This window comes from Sclerotinia sclerotiorum, genomic scaffold (assembly GCF_000146945.2).
Source record: "Sclerotinia sclerotiorum 1980 UF-70 scaffold_16 genomic scaffold, whole genome shotgun sequence".
NCBI classification, from domain to species: domain Eukaryota; kingdom Fungi; phylum Ascomycota; class Leotiomycetes; order Helotiales; family Sclerotiniaceae; genus Sclerotinia; species Sclerotinia sclerotiorum.
This window is the reverse complement of record NW_001820820.1, coordinates 707,107-724,256: the sequence shown is the minus strand read 5'-3', so window position 1 is coordinate 724,256 and position 17,150 is coordinate 707,107. Positions and strand designations below refer to the sequence as shown.

General features: G+C 42.6%; 10 protein-coding genes across 10 annotated transcripts; 5 read left to right on the top strand and 5 right to left on the bottom strand.

Moving 5' to 3' along the window:
- Positions 1–41: 41 nt before the first annotated feature.
- SS1G_10807 (predicted protein) lies at positions 42–513 on the top strand (the record flags this gene model as incomplete). Its single annotated transcript, XM_001588310.1, has 2 exons — positions 42–150; positions 332–513. 2 exons carry the CDS (start codon positions 42–44, stop codon positions 511–513), a joined length of 291 nt encoding a protein of 96 aa, XP_001588360.1.
- A 197-nt stretch (positions 514–710) lies between these two features.
- SS1G_10806 (hypothetical protein) lies at positions 711–1,100 on the bottom strand (the record flags this gene model as incomplete). The annotated part of the gene is made up of 1 exon (XM_001588309.1): positions 711–1,100. One exon carries the CDS (start codon positions 1,098–1,100, stop codon positions 711–713), a length of 390 nt encoding a protein of 129 aa, XP_001588359.1.
- A 337-nt stretch (positions 1,101–1,437) lies between these two features.
- Positions 1,438–1,917, bottom strand: SS1G_10805 (hypothetical protein; the record flags this gene model as incomplete). The annotated part of the gene is made up of 1 exon (XM_001588308.1): positions 1,438–1,917. The coding sequence occupies one exon, from the start codon at positions 1,915–1,917 to the stop codon at positions 1,438–1,440; it is 480 nt and encodes a 159-aa protein (XP_001588358.1).
- Positions 1,918–2,462: 545 nt separating this feature from the next.
- On the top strand, positions 2,463–3,724 carry SS1G_10804 (hypothetical protein; the record flags this gene model as incomplete). Its single annotated transcript, XM_001588307.1, has 3 exons — positions 2,463–2,650; positions 2,710–3,496; positions 3,713–3,724. 3 exons carry the CDS (start codon positions 2,463–2,465, stop codon positions 3,722–3,724), a joined length of 987 nt encoding a protein of 328 aa, XP_001588357.1.
- A 1,070-nt stretch (positions 3,725–4,794) lies between these two features.
- On the top strand, positions 4,795–6,102 carry SS1G_10803 (hypothetical protein; the record flags this gene model as incomplete). Its single annotated transcript, XM_001588306.1, has 3 exons — positions 4,795–4,902; positions 5,043–5,117; positions 5,284–6,102. 3 exons carry the CDS (start codon positions 4,795–4,797, stop codon positions 6,100–6,102), a joined length of 1,002 nt encoding a protein of 333 aa, XP_001588356.1.
- A 1,515-nt stretch (positions 6,103–7,617) lies between these two features.
- On the bottom strand, positions 7,618–9,981 carry SS1G_10802 (predicted protein; the record flags this gene model as incomplete). Its single annotated transcript, XM_001588305.1, has 3 exons — positions 7,618–8,598; positions 8,778–9,744; positions 9,860–9,981. The coding sequence occupies 3 exons, from the start codon at positions 9,979–9,981 to the stop codon at positions 7,618–7,620; spliced, it is 2,070 nt and encodes a 689-aa protein (XP_001588355.1).
- A 564-nt stretch (positions 9,982–10,545) lies between these two features.
- Positions 10,546–10,867, top strand: SS1G_10801 (predicted protein; the record flags this gene model as incomplete). The annotated part of the gene is made up of 2 exons (XM_001588304.1): positions 10,546–10,757; positions 10,807–10,867. 2 exons carry the CDS (start codon positions 10,546–10,548, stop codon positions 10,865–10,867), a joined length of 273 nt encoding a protein of 90 aa, XP_001588354.1.
- Positions 10,868–12,231: 1,364 nt separating this feature from the next.
- On the top strand, positions 12,232–12,640 carry SS1G_10800 (predicted protein; the record flags this gene model as incomplete). Its single annotated transcript, XM_001588303.1, has 2 exons — positions 12,232–12,469; positions 12,519–12,640. The coding sequence occupies 2 exons, from the start codon at positions 12,232–12,234 to the stop codon at positions 12,638–12,640; spliced, it is 360 nt and encodes a 119-aa protein (XP_001588353.1).
- A 629-nt stretch (positions 12,641–13,269) lies between these two features.
- SS1G_10799 (hypothetical protein) lies at positions 13,270–15,188 on the bottom strand (the record flags this gene model as incomplete). Its single annotated transcript, XM_001588302.1, has 2 exons — positions 13,270–13,712; positions 14,015–15,188. 2 exons carry the CDS (start codon positions 15,186–15,188, stop codon positions 13,270–13,272), a joined length of 1,617 nt encoding a protein of 538 aa, XP_001588352.1.
- Positions 15,189–15,723: 535 nt separating this feature from the next.
- Positions 15,724–16,870, bottom strand: SS1G_10798 (hypothetical protein; the record flags this gene model as incomplete). The annotated part of the gene is made up of 4 exons (XM_001588301.1): positions 15,724–16,023; positions 16,070–16,199; positions 16,308–16,359; positions 16,429–16,870. 4 exons carry the CDS (start codon positions 16,868–16,870, stop codon positions 15,724–15,726), a joined length of 924 nt encoding a protein of 307 aa, XP_001588351.1.
- Positions 16,871–17,150: the final 280 nt, after the last annotated feature.

Below are 17,150 nucleotides of genomic sequence, written 5' to 3'. Positions count from 1 at the left end.
AATAAATATACGAGTAAGACACACAACTCCCAGAATTCAGAATGGCACCAAATACTATACACTCCCTCGATCGACAGGAAAAACTCACCGACGTGCTGAAAAAAGACGAGGCGCAATGGAAAGATGATTGTTTACCATGTCGACTTACCGGTATGATTTCCTCTGCTACCCCTCCAATTCCTCAAGTTCCTTCTAATTCCCTCCTCCGCCTTTCACCTCTCTAATTCCCTGCAATTCCTCTCATATACCCTCTCTCTTGTCTCACAGCGCCCATGATTTTACGTACCTATCCCCAAAAACACACAAACAACGTTCTAAACCCCTCCAACAGGATCCACGGCATTCATCGGCCTAGGTATCTACAGTTACTTTTCCGGGCAATCCCAACTAAAAGCTCAAGAAGCGAAAATCCTCAAGAGCAAATCCATGTTTGGCATGAAGAGTCGGCAAACTGGTATTACTGGTATTGCATTGACGCTTGTTGGCATGGGACTTTGGAGATTGAAGAATTAGGTTGTCTGGGTTATGGGACGAGAATCTCGTGAATAAAGGTTGGCGTTTGGGAGCTTGGGACATTCCCTTCACTCGAGTGAGACGATACTACAGGACAGATGAAGGATGGATGAGAGGATGAAAGGTGCCTGGAAAAAATGTGTTCTATGAATGCATGATGGTATCTAACAATAACTATACAAATGTTTCTCGCTCGCTCAAGCATATTCCGCAACCGCCTGCCCCTCACTAGAAGCTTTCGTCTCCCAATGACTCTTTTCCTTTCGCAATTGCGACTTCACAAATATCATCGTGAGGCAAACCCAAACGAAACCGAAAACATATGGCAATCCCCACCCGACTCCGAACCCGATATTCTCGGGTAGCGTCATTATGATGACTGTTGAAATGATGGCAATGCATACGAGACCAATGCCCCAAAACCAGGTTAGGACCATCATCATCCGTCGGAATATCGGACTGACTTCGTATCTCCTCATTACATTGCTTCGATATACGACTCCCCCTTGACCTTCTACTCCGCCGGCATCTTCGATGATGGCTAATATTGCAGGTCGCCAAGTTGTTCCCTTCTCTGTCGACGACATGTTGAACGGTAGTGTCTTTTTTCGCATCGTTTGAATCGCAGAGTATAAAAACATGAATCCGAACCAGTAGCATATCGTAGGGGAAGGCATAGCGCATAAGCGCACCCATGGATGGTGCGGAATGGTTCCTATAATTAGTTCTATTTCTACGAAGGTAATGGCAATCATGAAGTTGATATGGAGGAATTCAAGCTGAAGGGTTTATTAGCGACAAATTCAAACCATTGATTGACTCCAAAAGCTTACCATTCCCCATTTAGTCCATCCTACTGGTCTCCATCTTGGCGCCGTTTTTGCGCGAAAGAGTTTCAGCGATCGAAAAGCGTAATGGGAGAAACTAATCATTCCATATACACTTGTTATAATAGCGAAGACTAAGTGTTATGATTAAACTGGTGAAAAGATGAGTGGAAATAACGAATAAGGGCTTACTATCTTGTAACTTTAGCCCTGTGCCAAAACTCAATGCATAGTAATATGTGATTGGAAGGCAAGCAAGGTCAAGCGTCACGAGGATAAGTCCAACCCATAATATCGTTTTCCTCCTTCGATGTGGTGTGTGTAAAGGAGGTAATGGTTCTCTTATCCCGAATGTTTGTGAAGGTGATGAATTTTCACTTGGTGTATGGAGATTGTGCGTTGATGATTCCGGCGGCTGAAGTGGCGTGTTGGTGTCCAGCACATCTTGTGCATTCTGCATTCCTTCATTCTCTAATTGTGTATTTGATCCTCCATCGTGATGTCCTAGATGGTCTAAATGGTTACGATGTTCGGCCTCTTTGATCTCTTCATCTTTGAATGCATTGAACTCCGGCATGTTTAATAGATAGAAATAGTTCATGCGCTCGCCATGGGGCAGATACCTATGTTTTTGTGACCTCTTCACGGCAATCTCGGAAAAAGCAATGAACGAATGAAAAGAATTGCAAAGTTTAAGGTTTTATAAACTTTAAATGATTGATGGTGTTGTTCTGAATTGTCTGTGATAAGAAGTGGAAAGAAAAGAATGTGCTTGATAATTACGAAAAGGTAACATTTCTCTATCGTGATCAAATCGCATCAGGTATCGGATGCTCTGAGATATGCTGGTTGATGATGTAATTGTCAATCCTCCATTAAAAAGAAGTGGTTTCCCTCTTGGAACCACTGAAAACGATAAGTCCTGATTGGAGATTTACCATTTGACCGTGCGCCAAGCCTTCTCAAATCAAGACTTTCAGCCTTGGCTTTGCGAGGCCTCGCGCTAAGAAAAATGTTTACGAGTAGATTATTGTGAAGCTTGGATCTGTTTGGAGGGTCATTTGGTTCCGCATCAATATTCACAGCCTCGTGTCAAAAAAATTGTACTTGTCTATTTACATCATGGCAATTACAATTATTGCACCGACTTCCGCCGCCATTCCTCATCATACAGAAGATGTCTCTGATCAATCTGATGATGGAGGTGTTGATTTGGAAGGGGATCTTGATATGCGACCTGCCAAACGGGCAAAGCATCAAGACATTGTTACACCTGGTGAAATAATCACGGATGACCCTCAATGGATGAGGTATAACTCCTTTAATCTACAAATTCCCTAGCAACAGTCATAGCTAACAATACTTCTAGAGGTCATGGCACATATGTAGCTCCTGGAAGTACTGAAATTATAGGAACTGTCGCAGGTACGGTTCAGAAAACGAACAAACTTCTCTCAGTACGACCATTACGCGCCCGCTATACGCCAGAAATTGGTGATCTTGTTGTCGGACGAATTATAGAAGTACAAAGCAAGAGGTGGCGTGTTGATATTGGAGCTCCTGTTCTTGCAAATTTACCACTATCTGCGATCAATCTTCCAGGAGGAATTCAAAGAAAGAGAACGGAAACTGATGAACTTCAAATACGAACATTCTTTTCCGAAGGGGATTTACTGGTTGCCGAAGTCCAACAATTATATCAGGATGGTAGTGCTAGTTTGCACACGAGAAGTTTGAAATATGGGAAACTAAGGAATGGTGTTTTCATGGCTGTTAGTGGAACTGGTGGTGGTGGAGGTGTGGTTCGCGCCAGAAGACAAGTCTGGACTATCGATACGGTACACAACGGTGGGAAGGTAGATGTCATTTTGGGAGTCAATGGATTTATCTGGATATGCAAAAATGTCGAAGTGAAGGATGGAGAAACTTCTATTACAAGGATCGAGGAGAGTGTTAGCAGCGCGGCGTATTCAAGTCAAAACGATGACATTACTCCAGAAACTAGGAGGGAAATTGCAAGAATAAAGGGGGTCATTCAATTGTTGGTGGAAGAAGGATTGAGGGTTGATGAAGAAATGGTCATGAAAGCCTATGAAGCTGCTGTCGAGGTAGATGATGAGGAAGAGGGTGAAAGTAGCGCATATGTCGGAGGAGAGGTAGGCAAACGGGTCATAAGTCTAATAAGTGGAACATGACAACAGTATTGATACTCAATGAACATCAAGTACAAAGAATGTACACAATTTTTTAAGAACAATATGGCAGCCGAGGTAAGGCGGCAACAAGTAACCAACTGTTAATGAAACAGATAGAAATGCAATAAACATCAAAGACAAAAATTGTATACAATTTCTAATAGGAGATTGATATAGCAGCCGAGGTAGAATGGCAATAAGTAGCCGGCGTGATTACTTGTTGATGGCAATAATGGAGAGAAACAATGAACACGGCCTTCAAAATTTTCTTGTTCTGGAACTCCTGAAGCTCCGGAGACACTTTGGGCTTCGGAAAGAGATTTTCGGCTATCAACCTATCATCAGTTCCCAACAGGCTAGCCTCCGTGATACCAATTGACCAAAACAGTCAAGTATCGATTATGCATGACAGACCAGCAGTTTATTGCCGAAAGTGGCTCCCAAAGATAGAAACAGTCAATGTCAAGTCCGAATCTCCAATTTATGAAAGAGGGTAAGGCTGAATAAGCATAACTTTTTAATGTTAGTAATCCTAGTACTCCGGCGTTTGAAAGATCACGTCGTCCAATCATTGACATTCCCGAAACATAATGTGCACTTTTCCATGTCTTACATAATTAAAAATGCCATAGATCTGATAACCTGTTTTGGTTCATCGGAGTTAGAGTTTCTTTTCTGAGATAAGGGTACTGGGATACTCCATCTTTCCCACCGATGTGATGCCGTTTTGAGTTCCGGCACATTCCAAACTCCTGCCGCTATCAAATTCTTTTTTCACTCGATCCGATTATCAGCGGGATTCGAGCCAGAAGTGACAAGTTTTTGGCAGCGTAGAATAAGATGGAAGGCTAAATGGCAACGGATTATTTCCATTTTAGGAAAGACCTGTCGTTTCGGAGACTACTTGGGAATTTATTCTAGATTCAGTTTTGCCCTATGGAGTGGATCGAGAACATGTCATTGATTTCGGAGTTTGCGAGAGTAGGTGAGAATATTTGCATCATGCCAGCAAATCTTCACTGGGTTCGGGGTTGATGTCAACTTGAGGATCGGTGTATATATACATCAGGTCTGGTCTCGCTTTTTATATTCTTCTTCACTATCATCAACATCATCAATACAATCATCACTTCAATCAACAATCAACTCTTCACATCTTCACATCTTCGGTACTCACTACCAACTACCAACTACTCAATACTCAATCAACAATACTACTACCTTTCAAACCGTTTACATCAAACAGCACATCTATCAAAATGGTTCAATTCACTGTCTTCAAGGGTTCCAAGGAGGGAAAGATCGTTAAGGCTACCACCACCAGAGAGGTTGGTGCCAATGAAGTCTTGGTCAAGATCACTCACTCGGTAAGAGACCCATTCTACCTTAATCCCAAGTACCACAATCCACTATTCCCAAAGTTGCTCGCATATGCAACCGAAGCATTGGGATATCCCAGCAGCTGCATCGAATATTCTCCGAACACATCATTAACATTAGATAATAGGGTCTTTGCGGTACCGATGAGCATTACAGACATGCCGATATGGCTCTAGGCCACGAGGGTGCCGGTGTCGCTGAGGTGGGTACTTTCACTCCTTATCTTCCGTTCTTTCTACTCCTGGCGCGATTGGAGAATTTGAGTGGAACTTTTGCATAATGCATTAAACATCAATCAATCTTCATTACCGTCTAGACTTGACTAGGAAACATCCTTTTCATAAAACCAATAACTAACAATTTCACAGCAAGTTGGATCTGCTGTCAAGAACATCAAGAAGGGTGATTCCGTCGGATGGGGTTACCAACACAACTCTTGCAATGACTGCAAGCAATGTCTCACTGGTCACGAGACTCTCTGCGCCGGTCGTGTCATGTATGGTGAGGCCAACTTGGACCAAGCATCCATGGGAACTCACGCAGTCTGGGATGCCGGATTCCTCTTCAAGATCCCTGACAACCTTGCCCGCGAATATGCCGCTCCCCTCATGTGTGGAGGTGCCACTGTCTACAATGCTCTCCGCTCCTTCAACGGTGGTGTCAAGCCAAGCGAACGTGTCGGTATCATCGGTATTGGAGGACTTGGTCACTTGGCGATTCAATTCGCCGCTAAGATGGGTTGCGAAGTCGTCGTTTTCTCCTCCACTGACGCTAAGAAAGAGGAGGCTCTTTCCCTTGGTGCCACTGAATTCGTCGCTACAAAGGGTGTCTCCGAACTCAAGGTCACAGCTCCAATTGATCACTTGATCGTCACCACCTCTTTCCAACCAAACTGGCATCAATTCATGGAGATCATGGCTCCTCAAGCTACCATCTACCCATTGACCGTCTCATTCGAAGATATGAGCATCCCATACATGCCAATCATCTTGAACGAGTTCAAGATCCAAGGATCTTTGGTCGCAGCTAGACAAGTCCACAGAGATATGTTGGCATTCGCTGCCCACCACGAGATCAAGCCAATCATTGAGCAATTCCCAATGAGCGAGGAAGGTATCCAAGAGGCCATGAAGAAACTCGAGGATGGCAAGATGAGATACAGAGGTGTTATCGTCGCTCCTCAATAAATTTGAGGTGTGACTTTGACTTGAACTTGATGAACATAGGCTTTGGATAACATGGATTATGATAGATTTGGATGGGTTGTGATTTAATGGGTTGGAGTTGAACATGCGGATATCTGGATGGATGATTGTAATGATAGCGTTGGGAAAAATATTTAGACTGATAGATAATCTTTTTTACAATATATCTTTTTGAAAATTACCTTTTTTGTTCCTCGCTTGGTTGGTTGGTTGGTTGCTTATTTGCTTATTCACTTGATCTCCATCTCGTCTCCCTGTAACGATACTGTACTAAAGGCAGCGGCTGCCTAAGGTTCGTCGGTTGGTAGTTATAGGTTAAGGCTTTATCACTGGTATTCACTTAAAAGTGAATTCGTTACTAGATCAAATAGAATGTAGGTAAACTAATTGATAACTAAGTTGAGCACGAAGCTCCTAGGGCTCCTTATCACGTGATTTCTGATGGTGCGTGCATACACGATCTTCAGGTGACCAAGAACACATACTAATTCGATGAAATCTGATCGTGTTTGCACAAGGCCTAAGCTCTCCTAATTAATCAGTTTGCTACCATCGTAACACCATCAATCCTAATGGTGAATCGTGACACTCCCCTTTCCAAATTCCCATCTTGAAATAAAAAGTAAGTGAGAATCCAATCTAAGACTTATCTACATACCCTCTACGTAGGAGAAAAAACAGGCCGGAACTGACCATACAAAATGGTACGTGTACCTTCACCAATGTAAAAGGTATTCTTTTTTTAATTAAATAATTATGATTATTTATAAAAATCTGAAAGAATAAAACTGACTAAAAGATAATTGAATATATATTTAATCACTTTATGAAAAAAATTTTATATAATTTTAAAGAAACAAATAAGTAAATGATTATATATCAGATTGGGATTTAAATTATTGTTGTTACAACGGCTATCTTCTATGCCGCGTCACATGACTAAACCAAGGTAACGTGATTAAAGTCACGTTATGGACCGCTGAGGAACGCTGGCTGTCCAGGACCGCGCAGCGGTCCTGACTAGCCATAGGCATGAAGGTCTATATAATCAAGATGGATTTCCTTTGTATAGAGCTTCATGCTCAAGATCAATCATTTAGTATACTCTACTATTAGTTACGAATAGCATATCATTATTGTCATTACTTTAAGTCCCTGCTTGACGCCTAGTTATAAACCTACCTCGAGAGCCTAGAGCACTCCCACGTGATCTAGACGGCTACCCTCGTAAAAATGTTCTACATTCTCAGAAGTTCGTTCTATGAGTTATGTACAAACCCATTTATCACCTAATCATAATCATAACCCTCACCCTCACCCTGTCCCTCCCCAAATCCCAATCCTCGAATCTGAACCCAAATCCTCGAAATAATAAAACACAACCTCCCTACACCTTTCAAGTTTCAAGTTTCAAGTTTCAACACAATCCAACATAATTCATCCCGAGCATTCCTACCCCATCCATCCACACCTCCAAGCTAAATACCCTCTGTATCTCTAAATAGATCTCGCTGCGTCGACTACTGCATCTTTAACTTTCTTATGGGTATTATGTCTATGCTTATGTGCATGTCTATGTTTTCTCCGTTCCTTTGCATCCATATGCATATGTTCAGTTCCAGGCCCCAACTCTGGTCCTGGCAACTGGTCGATTTCTTCATTCATCTCCGTCCAATTCCTCTCGGTATTCATATGAATATCCGCACCCTTTTGCACGAGCGTAGGACTCCGCACATGAATCTCCGGAGCCTTTTTTCCCTCTCTGACTAGTGCTCTTCTCTCCCCATCCCCAGTTCCCACCAACTCTCTCCCAATCCCTCCATTCGAATATACATTAATATTCTCCCCATATAAATCCCCCCCTCCAACACCAACTGCAACCTTACCATCACTAGTCTGTACCTCTCCTTCTCCCCGAATAAATCCACAACCCGGTCCCAAAACCCGACGACTACCCGACACCAAATTCGTCTTCTCAGCAAAAACATATCTGCGCGAGCGCGCCGTACTCGCTGATCGACCATCCATATCCATATCCACATCCATAGCCATCCGCTCTCCTAATTTTCCTCGGGGCCGGGTGGTTTCTCCAATATCCATCTCAGGTAAACATACATGTTCCCGAGGCGAATGGTAATCATGGTTAATCTCTACATAGATACTCGTACCGTCTAGTTCTCTTGCGGCCGGATACTTGATTGGAAATTTAGGGGGAGCTGGGGTGGGAAATGCGTTGCTTTTATCCCGGTTGTGAGCTGGAGGTGCTGCGTGTTTGGTGGTGTGGTGGCCGTGGAGAGCATGGGTTTGAGTGTTGGTTTGGTTGGGTGTGTGTGCTGGTTTGTGGGTGTGATGGCCATGGGGTGAGGTGGGAATTGTGAACTCGGTATTAAGAGGCCGGAAGGATTTGCAGTGGCTTTGTGGTGGGAGCTCGAGGAACGGAACGCGTGGGTTTGAGGATGGGGAGGAGAGTTTATGGGGCTGGGAAAGGAGTTGTGCGGGATGAGATTCGGGGTTGGTAGGGAAGAAGAGAGGGGAATAGGAGTGCTGGATTGTAAAGTGTTGGGATTGGTTGGTTGGTGATTCGGACGTGCGTTGAAACTTAGTGGTATTTTTTGGGGTCAAGAAGGAGGTAATTGTGTACTGGCTTGTTGATTTACCTTCCGACTCTCCTTAAGTTTCCTCCCTTTTCGTTCTCGAACAATCTCCTCCTCATTTCTTTTTTTAATCTTCGCTGCGCATGCTTCGTCGATGTAGATATCATGTGGTTTTTGATTTCCTTGTGGAATGTCCTTAAGCTTCCTTACTCTTCGTTCTTGAAGGGTTTCTTCCTCATTTCGACGATTAGTCTTTGCTCGTTCTTCTTTCTGATGAGAATTTGAGTTTTCGATTCCCTCTCCTATCGGCGCTTGTTGGTAAGATGACTTTGACACGGGTTTTCTTGTGAGAATAGCGCGGGATGGGGCGTCTGGTTTAGAATTTGTATGAATAGCAGAATCTACACGATTTCGTGCTACAGCATCTCGTACCGGATCAAAAATTGCTGGAAACGATGATGGTAGATCGTATTGTAAATGGCCTTGGTAATTTTGGTGCTGATGATTGTTACTCACACATCTACTTCCAATCACCCAAGTTTCCTTCTCAGGGGGATTATTTGCCGACGTCAGTAACTCAGCAGGAAACCTCTTAGAACCTATTAGAGTCCCCACCTGCGAAGTTCCAGATGTCTTATACGATCGTACATAATTTTCAGGAGCAGAATGTGCAAGAGGACTCTGCCGACCCCAAGGTTTTCCACTCATTCCCAACTCAACACTTGGATACTCAGAGCCATTATCCGCATATCCGATAGTTACCCGAGGAGAATCATGAGCGGGTAGTTTGTCAGAGTATGACGAATAGCCTCCGTCTCTTTGCCATATCGACCTTTGATACCCATCCGTCTTACTATAATCTATCGTTGTACCACTCCTAGAGGGACCTACCGGGATAGATGTTTTTGGAGGTGCATCATGTTTGGCCTTCTCGGGATGTCTTCGAGATTTATTCGGATAGTTATTGATGTTTTCGTCTTTACTGACACTCTCAAGTCCCATTGCTTGAGCCATCTGGTGTAATTCCATACTAAGTGAATTTTTAGCAACCATTTAGATGGATTAGGAGTAAAACAATTAGAAAGATTTATCAATGTTTGATTATCCATTTAGATCAAGGGGAAATAAGAGAAACCAATACGTACCTACTCTCAACTGAGTCCGGCTCCAGGTGAGCCATTTTCAAATTCTTAAGAGCTTTCCCTTTACCTCCTCCTAACCAACGTAATCCTGCACCAAGTGCCTCGTGTAATGGAACATCAGGCATTTTGTGCTGTATGTGATTGTGAATGCTTGGTTAATGTCTGTTGTACATTGATAGTATTAATATAATGTTGAATGAAAAGGATGTATATCAACAGAGTTGTAAGTTAACGGAATACGTATTTTGTTTTCGGAAAATGATGCGGAACATCAATAGAGCTCTGGAGGCTCTAGGATACTTGCAAAGTAATTTAGCTTGATGATTAAGATTTATGAATGTTGAAATGGGTTATGTTTAGTAGGGTCACTACAGAAGCAAAAATCACGTTAAACGAGGATTGTAGTAAATGTTCGTTATAGCCAATAGGGCTTTTAATGTAATTAATCGCGGAAGTTTTTATATCCAAGCTTTTCTTCTTAGATTATGTGAAAACAAAGTTGGAATAATCAAAAAAGAAACTAATAACAAAGCTGTGCAATAGCTCAGTATTATGCATTTAATCTGACTCCACATATGCCTCCCTCCTTCCTGAATTACATACGTATTAATGATTCAATAAGAACATCGCATTAATATTGAAATCATCGAATACGAGAGAAGAACGTTTTAAATTTTAAGTGAGAAATAATGACGACAAGAAGTGAAGACACAAAAGAAAACAAATATCACCAATCGATTGCTCCTAAAACCTCATCCATCCATACCAAGCAACCAACAACAAATCCAAAAACAACAAGAACAAATAAACACAAAACCAGCAAAATGATAACCGAAGCCATTACCCAAAGTTCTCATGCGCATGAGGTTGTGGCCAATATCCTTTTTAACGGCACCAAGCAGTAACTTAATATGACCTAGCCAGGAGGCACCTCATTCCTACTCCGCTAGACCAGTCATATTGGTTGAGGGCAGTGTGGTTATTCAGATATACATTGGTGGCGAGGAGTGAATAATCATGGAGAGTTTTCCTCTTCACGAGCGGTAATGAAGAACTGGCTGGAATTGGTTCGTTTGGGTAGATGTTTTGTTGATGTTATGGTTATTGGGGTATTAATCAATTTGTGTTAAAATAATGGATTGGATTGGCAGCTTCGGATGCTTGGTTTGTAGCTGCGTAATGCGAGGTTGTTCTTGCTTGGAGGGGAATTGAAGGTTTTGATAGTTTGAATTGCATCAGACGATGAGGATTTTGAATAAATTTCCATCGAACCTATTTGTAATACCCAGACTGATTTAGAATATCTAATCCAAGTGAGTTATTGTATATATTTCAGTTGGTAACACTACTACGTCAACTCTGCTGGTTTGGACGGCTGCCACACTGGATGATGTTTTCAACCTCTCAACTCTCGTTTGCTTCCTGGCCCATGTAAAGGGGCCATACACAAACCTAGTTGTGCAAAGAAGATATAATTCTTTTTATTCTACTACCAGGAGCCGAACTTAATAAAACATGAAAGGAAAGAAGTGTCTCTTTCATCCCAAAAGAACTTCAGGAGGGAAGCAGAATGAATATTCAGTACAAATCAAAGTAGAATTACACTACCTAGTAGGTCCCAATACAAGGGCATCGCAAAGCCAATCCCTCACCTTGCTACAACATGTCACTCTAATAAACAACAGCCAACTCCTTATCCGAAAGTCATCTCTCACCTCAAGTCCCAAGACTTATCGTCCATATCCTCAGAGCACTCTATCAGCATGCATACATCTCTCAAACGCTTTCTCAAGACTTCCTGATCAAAAGCTGATATTAACAAGATACATAGCTCAACAAAACCATTTCCTACACGCCACACATTACAGAGAACAACCATCGACATCGGGGAACGAGGCAAGACAACAAAAGAATAAATACACATCCTCAAAGGGAAAAAAAGAGGGAAGATGACAGTAATCCCACATACCTTCATCTGAAAAACATAATAGATCACCACAGTATCCTTTGTTCAAAACCCGAACCCAGCTTACAAACCACCTCCACCTCCTCACCCCTCACCAAAGCCACCGCCCATTCTCGCCCAGCCAATACTTATCGTCCGACATGCAACAAAACCTTTATTTCCCTCCCACTCACACTAGCACTAGCACTCCCGCTCCCTATCCGCCCCCACACACAACCCTTATCATTCCAACTCCAACTCCAACCCCAACTCCAAGCTCCAAGCCCCATGCTCAAAACTCAAAGCAAAGCCCAAGCTCTCCGAGTCATCCCTACTTTCCAACCAGTCCATACCCCATACAAAGACCTCCGTAAATTCCGATAGACAAGACTACGACTTACTCGGTGACACGAAAACAGAACGACAAAACATGACTCGGGCATGGACAAGTTCGCTTCAAGCCGGAAGCACATATGCAAGAGTCCGGGCCGGGTTAGATAGAATATTGCGCAAAATTAGATTTCTTGGCACGGATAGTTTCTCTGACATTATCCCGAGATTTCTTGGCACGGGCGCATGTTTCAACCTGCATTCCTTCTTCTTAGCTTCTTCCCTAGCTCCATCCTTGAATTTGGATTTTGGAATCGGCAGTGGGAATTGTCGAATTGGTTAATAATAAGGTTAACCTCATATAATAAGGTTAAAATATAAAAATAGACTTCCAGAACCTCAACATGATTTTCTCGATATTTAACATATACCAAACAAAATTAAACATTAACATTAACAATAACCATACATCTGACCCCGTGGTCGAAGACAAAAAGCCAAAAGATTAGTAAAGATAAGATAAAAATAAAATCAAAAAAAGAATGTTCAAGCCAAACAAACACGAGTCAAACAAACCCAGCACGACGCCCTGCCCAGAAACAACCACCCATCTTGGCGATAAGACCCCTTGGCACCAAGCCATGCTATCAAAAAAAGAGAAGAAAAAATCCCAGCAAAAATCACCCGCCGAGTCGACAACAAAGAAAAAGGAAACAACCCCCAAGAAATCCCGACATGCAACAAAACCTCTATCTTTTCCTCTCTGGGCTCTCTGTCCCGCTGCATTGTGCCGTTTACACGTAATACCAAGAATTCCCAAGAGATTGAGATATGCAACAAATGCAATGTGTTTCTATTGATGCTGGGTGGAGATCACATTACTTTTTTAATCTTTGGGGTGCTGGGGGTGAGTTAGTGTGATGTTTTGTATGTATGGATATATGCATGTGTATTTGCGGACTGATTAATGGCAATATGAAATTGGATTTGCTTGTAGTTGAGCATAATGATAGTACAAAAGGGTAAAAACAAAACGTAAAGGGAAACGAAAGTCTTCTAGTACTATTATTCATAGCTGGGTTCTGTATTCCCTCGGTGTATCAAAAGAAAATATCCTCAAAAATAATTAATCAAGCCTTCACCTCAAAAAGGAAGGTAACCCGCTACCAAATTTTGCATCCCAAACCCTCTTGGATCCATACGCAACGAAAGCGAGAATTGCCCACCTAAGAAGCACTCCCTTAATGCTTTCACCACCAAGGCTCGTCACAAAACCCAACCAGTAACCTAAACCTCTAACCTCATTGCCTTCCCTGTCGAAATTTGGTTTCTTCGTACTGGTTTTGCGGAACTGGACGAGTTTGGCATTGGTATATGGTGGATAGCGGACATTGAGCATTTTTTCGATCCAGCTAGGAGTTGTGGCAACGGAACGACGATGAGTGAAGGCGTGGAAGGATTGCTGGCCTCGATAACTACCAGTTCCACTGTCGCCGACGCCTCCAAAGGCAAGAGTAGGTATCGAGCCGTGGAAGAAGGCATCATTGACGGTAGCACCACCAGATGTGATGCTGTTGAGTACTAAAAGAAGTGTTAATGATGGATACATAAGGATAGCTGAAATGTGGATACGGAATCGTAACATAAATCACTTGGCACTGATCTTAAAATTGATTCCCACGAATGCGCGTCGTAAAGATGACGTATCGTCACAAACACAGAACTATCTGTATAATGTAGTAAACTACTATGACAGGCGTTCGCCAGCACTGAACGGTGACCATTTTTCATCTCACAAAATGCATTAAATGGCATCACCTGGAGGTTCTTTTCATCTACATGTACAGATAATGGAAGAAATACAATATGAAAGTTACACATACGCTTATCAGTTTCTTCCTTCGTTCCAAATGGATAGAAGCCCAATGGAGTCGCGTGAACATCGTGAGCAATATTGATGGCTTCATCAAGGTTATTAATTGGAAGGATAGGGATCAAGGGACCAAAAGATTCATCCACCAGCATTGAATCATCTTTACTATCAACCAAAACCACAGTTGGCGCGATGAAATTCTCGGCCTCGTCCAATTCTCCACCAATTAGAATGCTTCCCTTCGTATCATCAAGCATCTTTTTGATTCTTAAAAATTGTCTATTGTTGACGATACGACCATAATCAGGGCTAGCTTTGGCACCTTGAGGGTAGAATTCTTTATAGGCGATCCTGAGCTGCTCAATGAAAGCATCCAGTATTTCTCTTTCCACCATGACATAGTTTTGGCCGATGCAAACCTGCCCGGCATTAAGGGTCTTACCCCATAACAATCTTCTAGCTGCAAGAGCAGGATCCGCGTTCTTTGATACAATAGCTGGGTTTCTACCACCAAGCTCCAAAGCGACCGGGGTCAAAGTCTCAGCAGCTTTTTTCGCGATGATGGTCCCTACTGTTGCGCCTCCAGTATAGAAGATCTTATCCCATTTCTCGTTCAACAGAGCGGTCGTCTCAGGGATAGCCCCATTGACGATATTATATGCTTCTGGATCGAGACTTTCCATAATCTTCTTCAGTACCATGGCAGTTTTGGGCGCCTGCTCTGAGGGCTTCAACACAGCTGTACATCCTGCGGCCATAGCTCCAACGAAAGGACCAAGCGACAACTGAACTGGGAAATTGAATGCACCGATTATCAAAGCAGTACCCAAAGGTTCCTTTCTGATCTTAGGGCTGAAAAGAGTATTGGTGAGGGGAATATCTGGTGCCGGCTCGTCCTTCATCCATTTTTTCAAATTCTTGCAAATAAAGATGATATCATTCTTCATCCAATCTATCTCTGTAAGACAAGTTTCGAAAGCGGGTTTCTCAAGATCGCTCTTTTCTGCTTCGATAAGAGCATCGCTGTTATCGTGAATAGCCCAATAGAGTTTTCGAAGTTGCTTCAAACGATATTCGATTGGCTTGGTTCGTTGCGAACGAAAGGTTGTTCGGAGTAGTTTAGCCGTGGTGGGGATAGATTCAAGAGAGGTGTGCTCGAAAGGAGCTATCTTAACAGACGCCATTGTTCCTTTGATGGTTGAACAACTTGTGATGTATCTTTTGGTTTGGCTTTATTGAAAAGGCAGGTAGGAAAATGCTTATCAACTATTATACAAATGAACGATAATTATAAAGAGTGAGAGTTCTTTGTGCTTCCCCTCCATTAGGTATCTAAACATGTAAACCGAGGCAGCTTGTTTTTATCCGACTGAATTCCAGTAATGAAGGGTCAAAGACAAGTAGGGATGGGGATGGGGTAACCGAACCTACAACTTTTTTTTACATGTGCTACCAAGAAGCTCGCTCGGAAAAACATTTCATTCGATGCAATTCGAATTTGTATTTAATTGTTTCACTTTTTATTCTTCCGAATCGGATATACCAAGTTGTTGGACCCGATTTACGAAATGATACCCACATCCGCTTTATCATGCCGTTCGTGTCACTTGCCCGCAGCTATCACCTAACCAAATAACCCATCCGACTAACCCATCCAGTTTGGGTGGCACTTCATAACTTTGTACATACAACATTCATCCTACATATGTTGCAATTGCTTTATACCAACCTCTTAACAACAACTTTCTTGTTGGCAATTATCCTCCCTCCAGCCGCGATAGTCTCAGGTACTGGTTCCTTTGCTTTAGGATTACTCAATTTCTGCTGAATCGTTTCAATGCCATCAACCAATTGACCAATATGTTCTCGATTCGAGTCTGTTTCCACCATCTTTCGGCGATATTGTTCCAATTCTTTCTTCCTCTCTTCTGTCAATCTCCATCCCACGGGGAATTTCGGCTTCGTTTTGAATACATGATGGCGCGTATCTAAAGGAACATCTTCGAATGTATCACCAGTCTATTTGAATTAGTTCCTGGCCATAAAGAATGATATCAAGACATACCTTTGCTTCTGCCAATAATGAATCAACCAGATCACCAAGATATCGCTTATTCTGGGCTTGTGATGGGTACATCTCACAACTCATTTTGACAATATCTGTTTCCGGGTTGAGTCTTGTACCAACCAATTTTCTAAGTTTGTCCGTTTGAACTTCTGTTAGTCCTGGCATGTCGGCAGGACAAAATTCCATAACAACTTTCTTCTCTGCTGGATGCTGCTCGCCCATGTATGAAGTATACCTGAATCGTAAAGGAGTTTCCGTAGAAGGTGGCACGAATGGCTTTGCCAATTCTATACATCACTTCTTAGTGGATGCCCATGTTTCGACTTTGCCCCTTGGGAAACGTTAGGTAAACTCACTGCTCAACATTGGCATCTCCCATGCTGCCAATCTATTATAATGTCTGATTTCTCTAACTTGTTCCAACTCCATATGTGCCAAAGTCGTGATATCATCGTGGTCATCCTCTCTATCGTCCTCATCAAACGGTTCTGGGTCTCCCATGTTTAGAAATGTAGGCTTCAACTTCTTCTTCAAACCCTCGTCGAATCCATACGATGGTAGATTATTTGCATGACGAGCACCCGCATTCTCAAACAAATCGTCGATCTCTTCCATGAACTCATCCTCATCTGGTTCTGTTTCCTCGAGGTCCTTAAATTTCGGGTCGATTTTATACTGTCTTGGTGTGGTTGAAAATAACCTCCGTTGAGCAATTGCCTTGCTGGTGTATCTGGAGGTGATATTTCTGCATGAGCAGCATCGCGCTGTCATACGCAGACTTTGTAAGGCCGTGGCCATTGTGGTGATTATGGCTGATTCTTCCCTTTCTTGAATCTCCAGATGGAAATCATCCCGAAATAAACAATTTGGCGCTAGCCTATTTGATATTAGCAGTAAATTATCCCACATTATCGTCCTTCGGAAAATCTCGAACCACCGAGCGGTCAATCAGTTGACCCGAGAACCAATGTTATTGGAAAGCAAAGATACCTACTAGAAAGGGATTACTGTTAATAGTTCTGGTAGACAAACAAACACATCCCTCGACAGAGAGATCTATAACTACCACAATTGACAA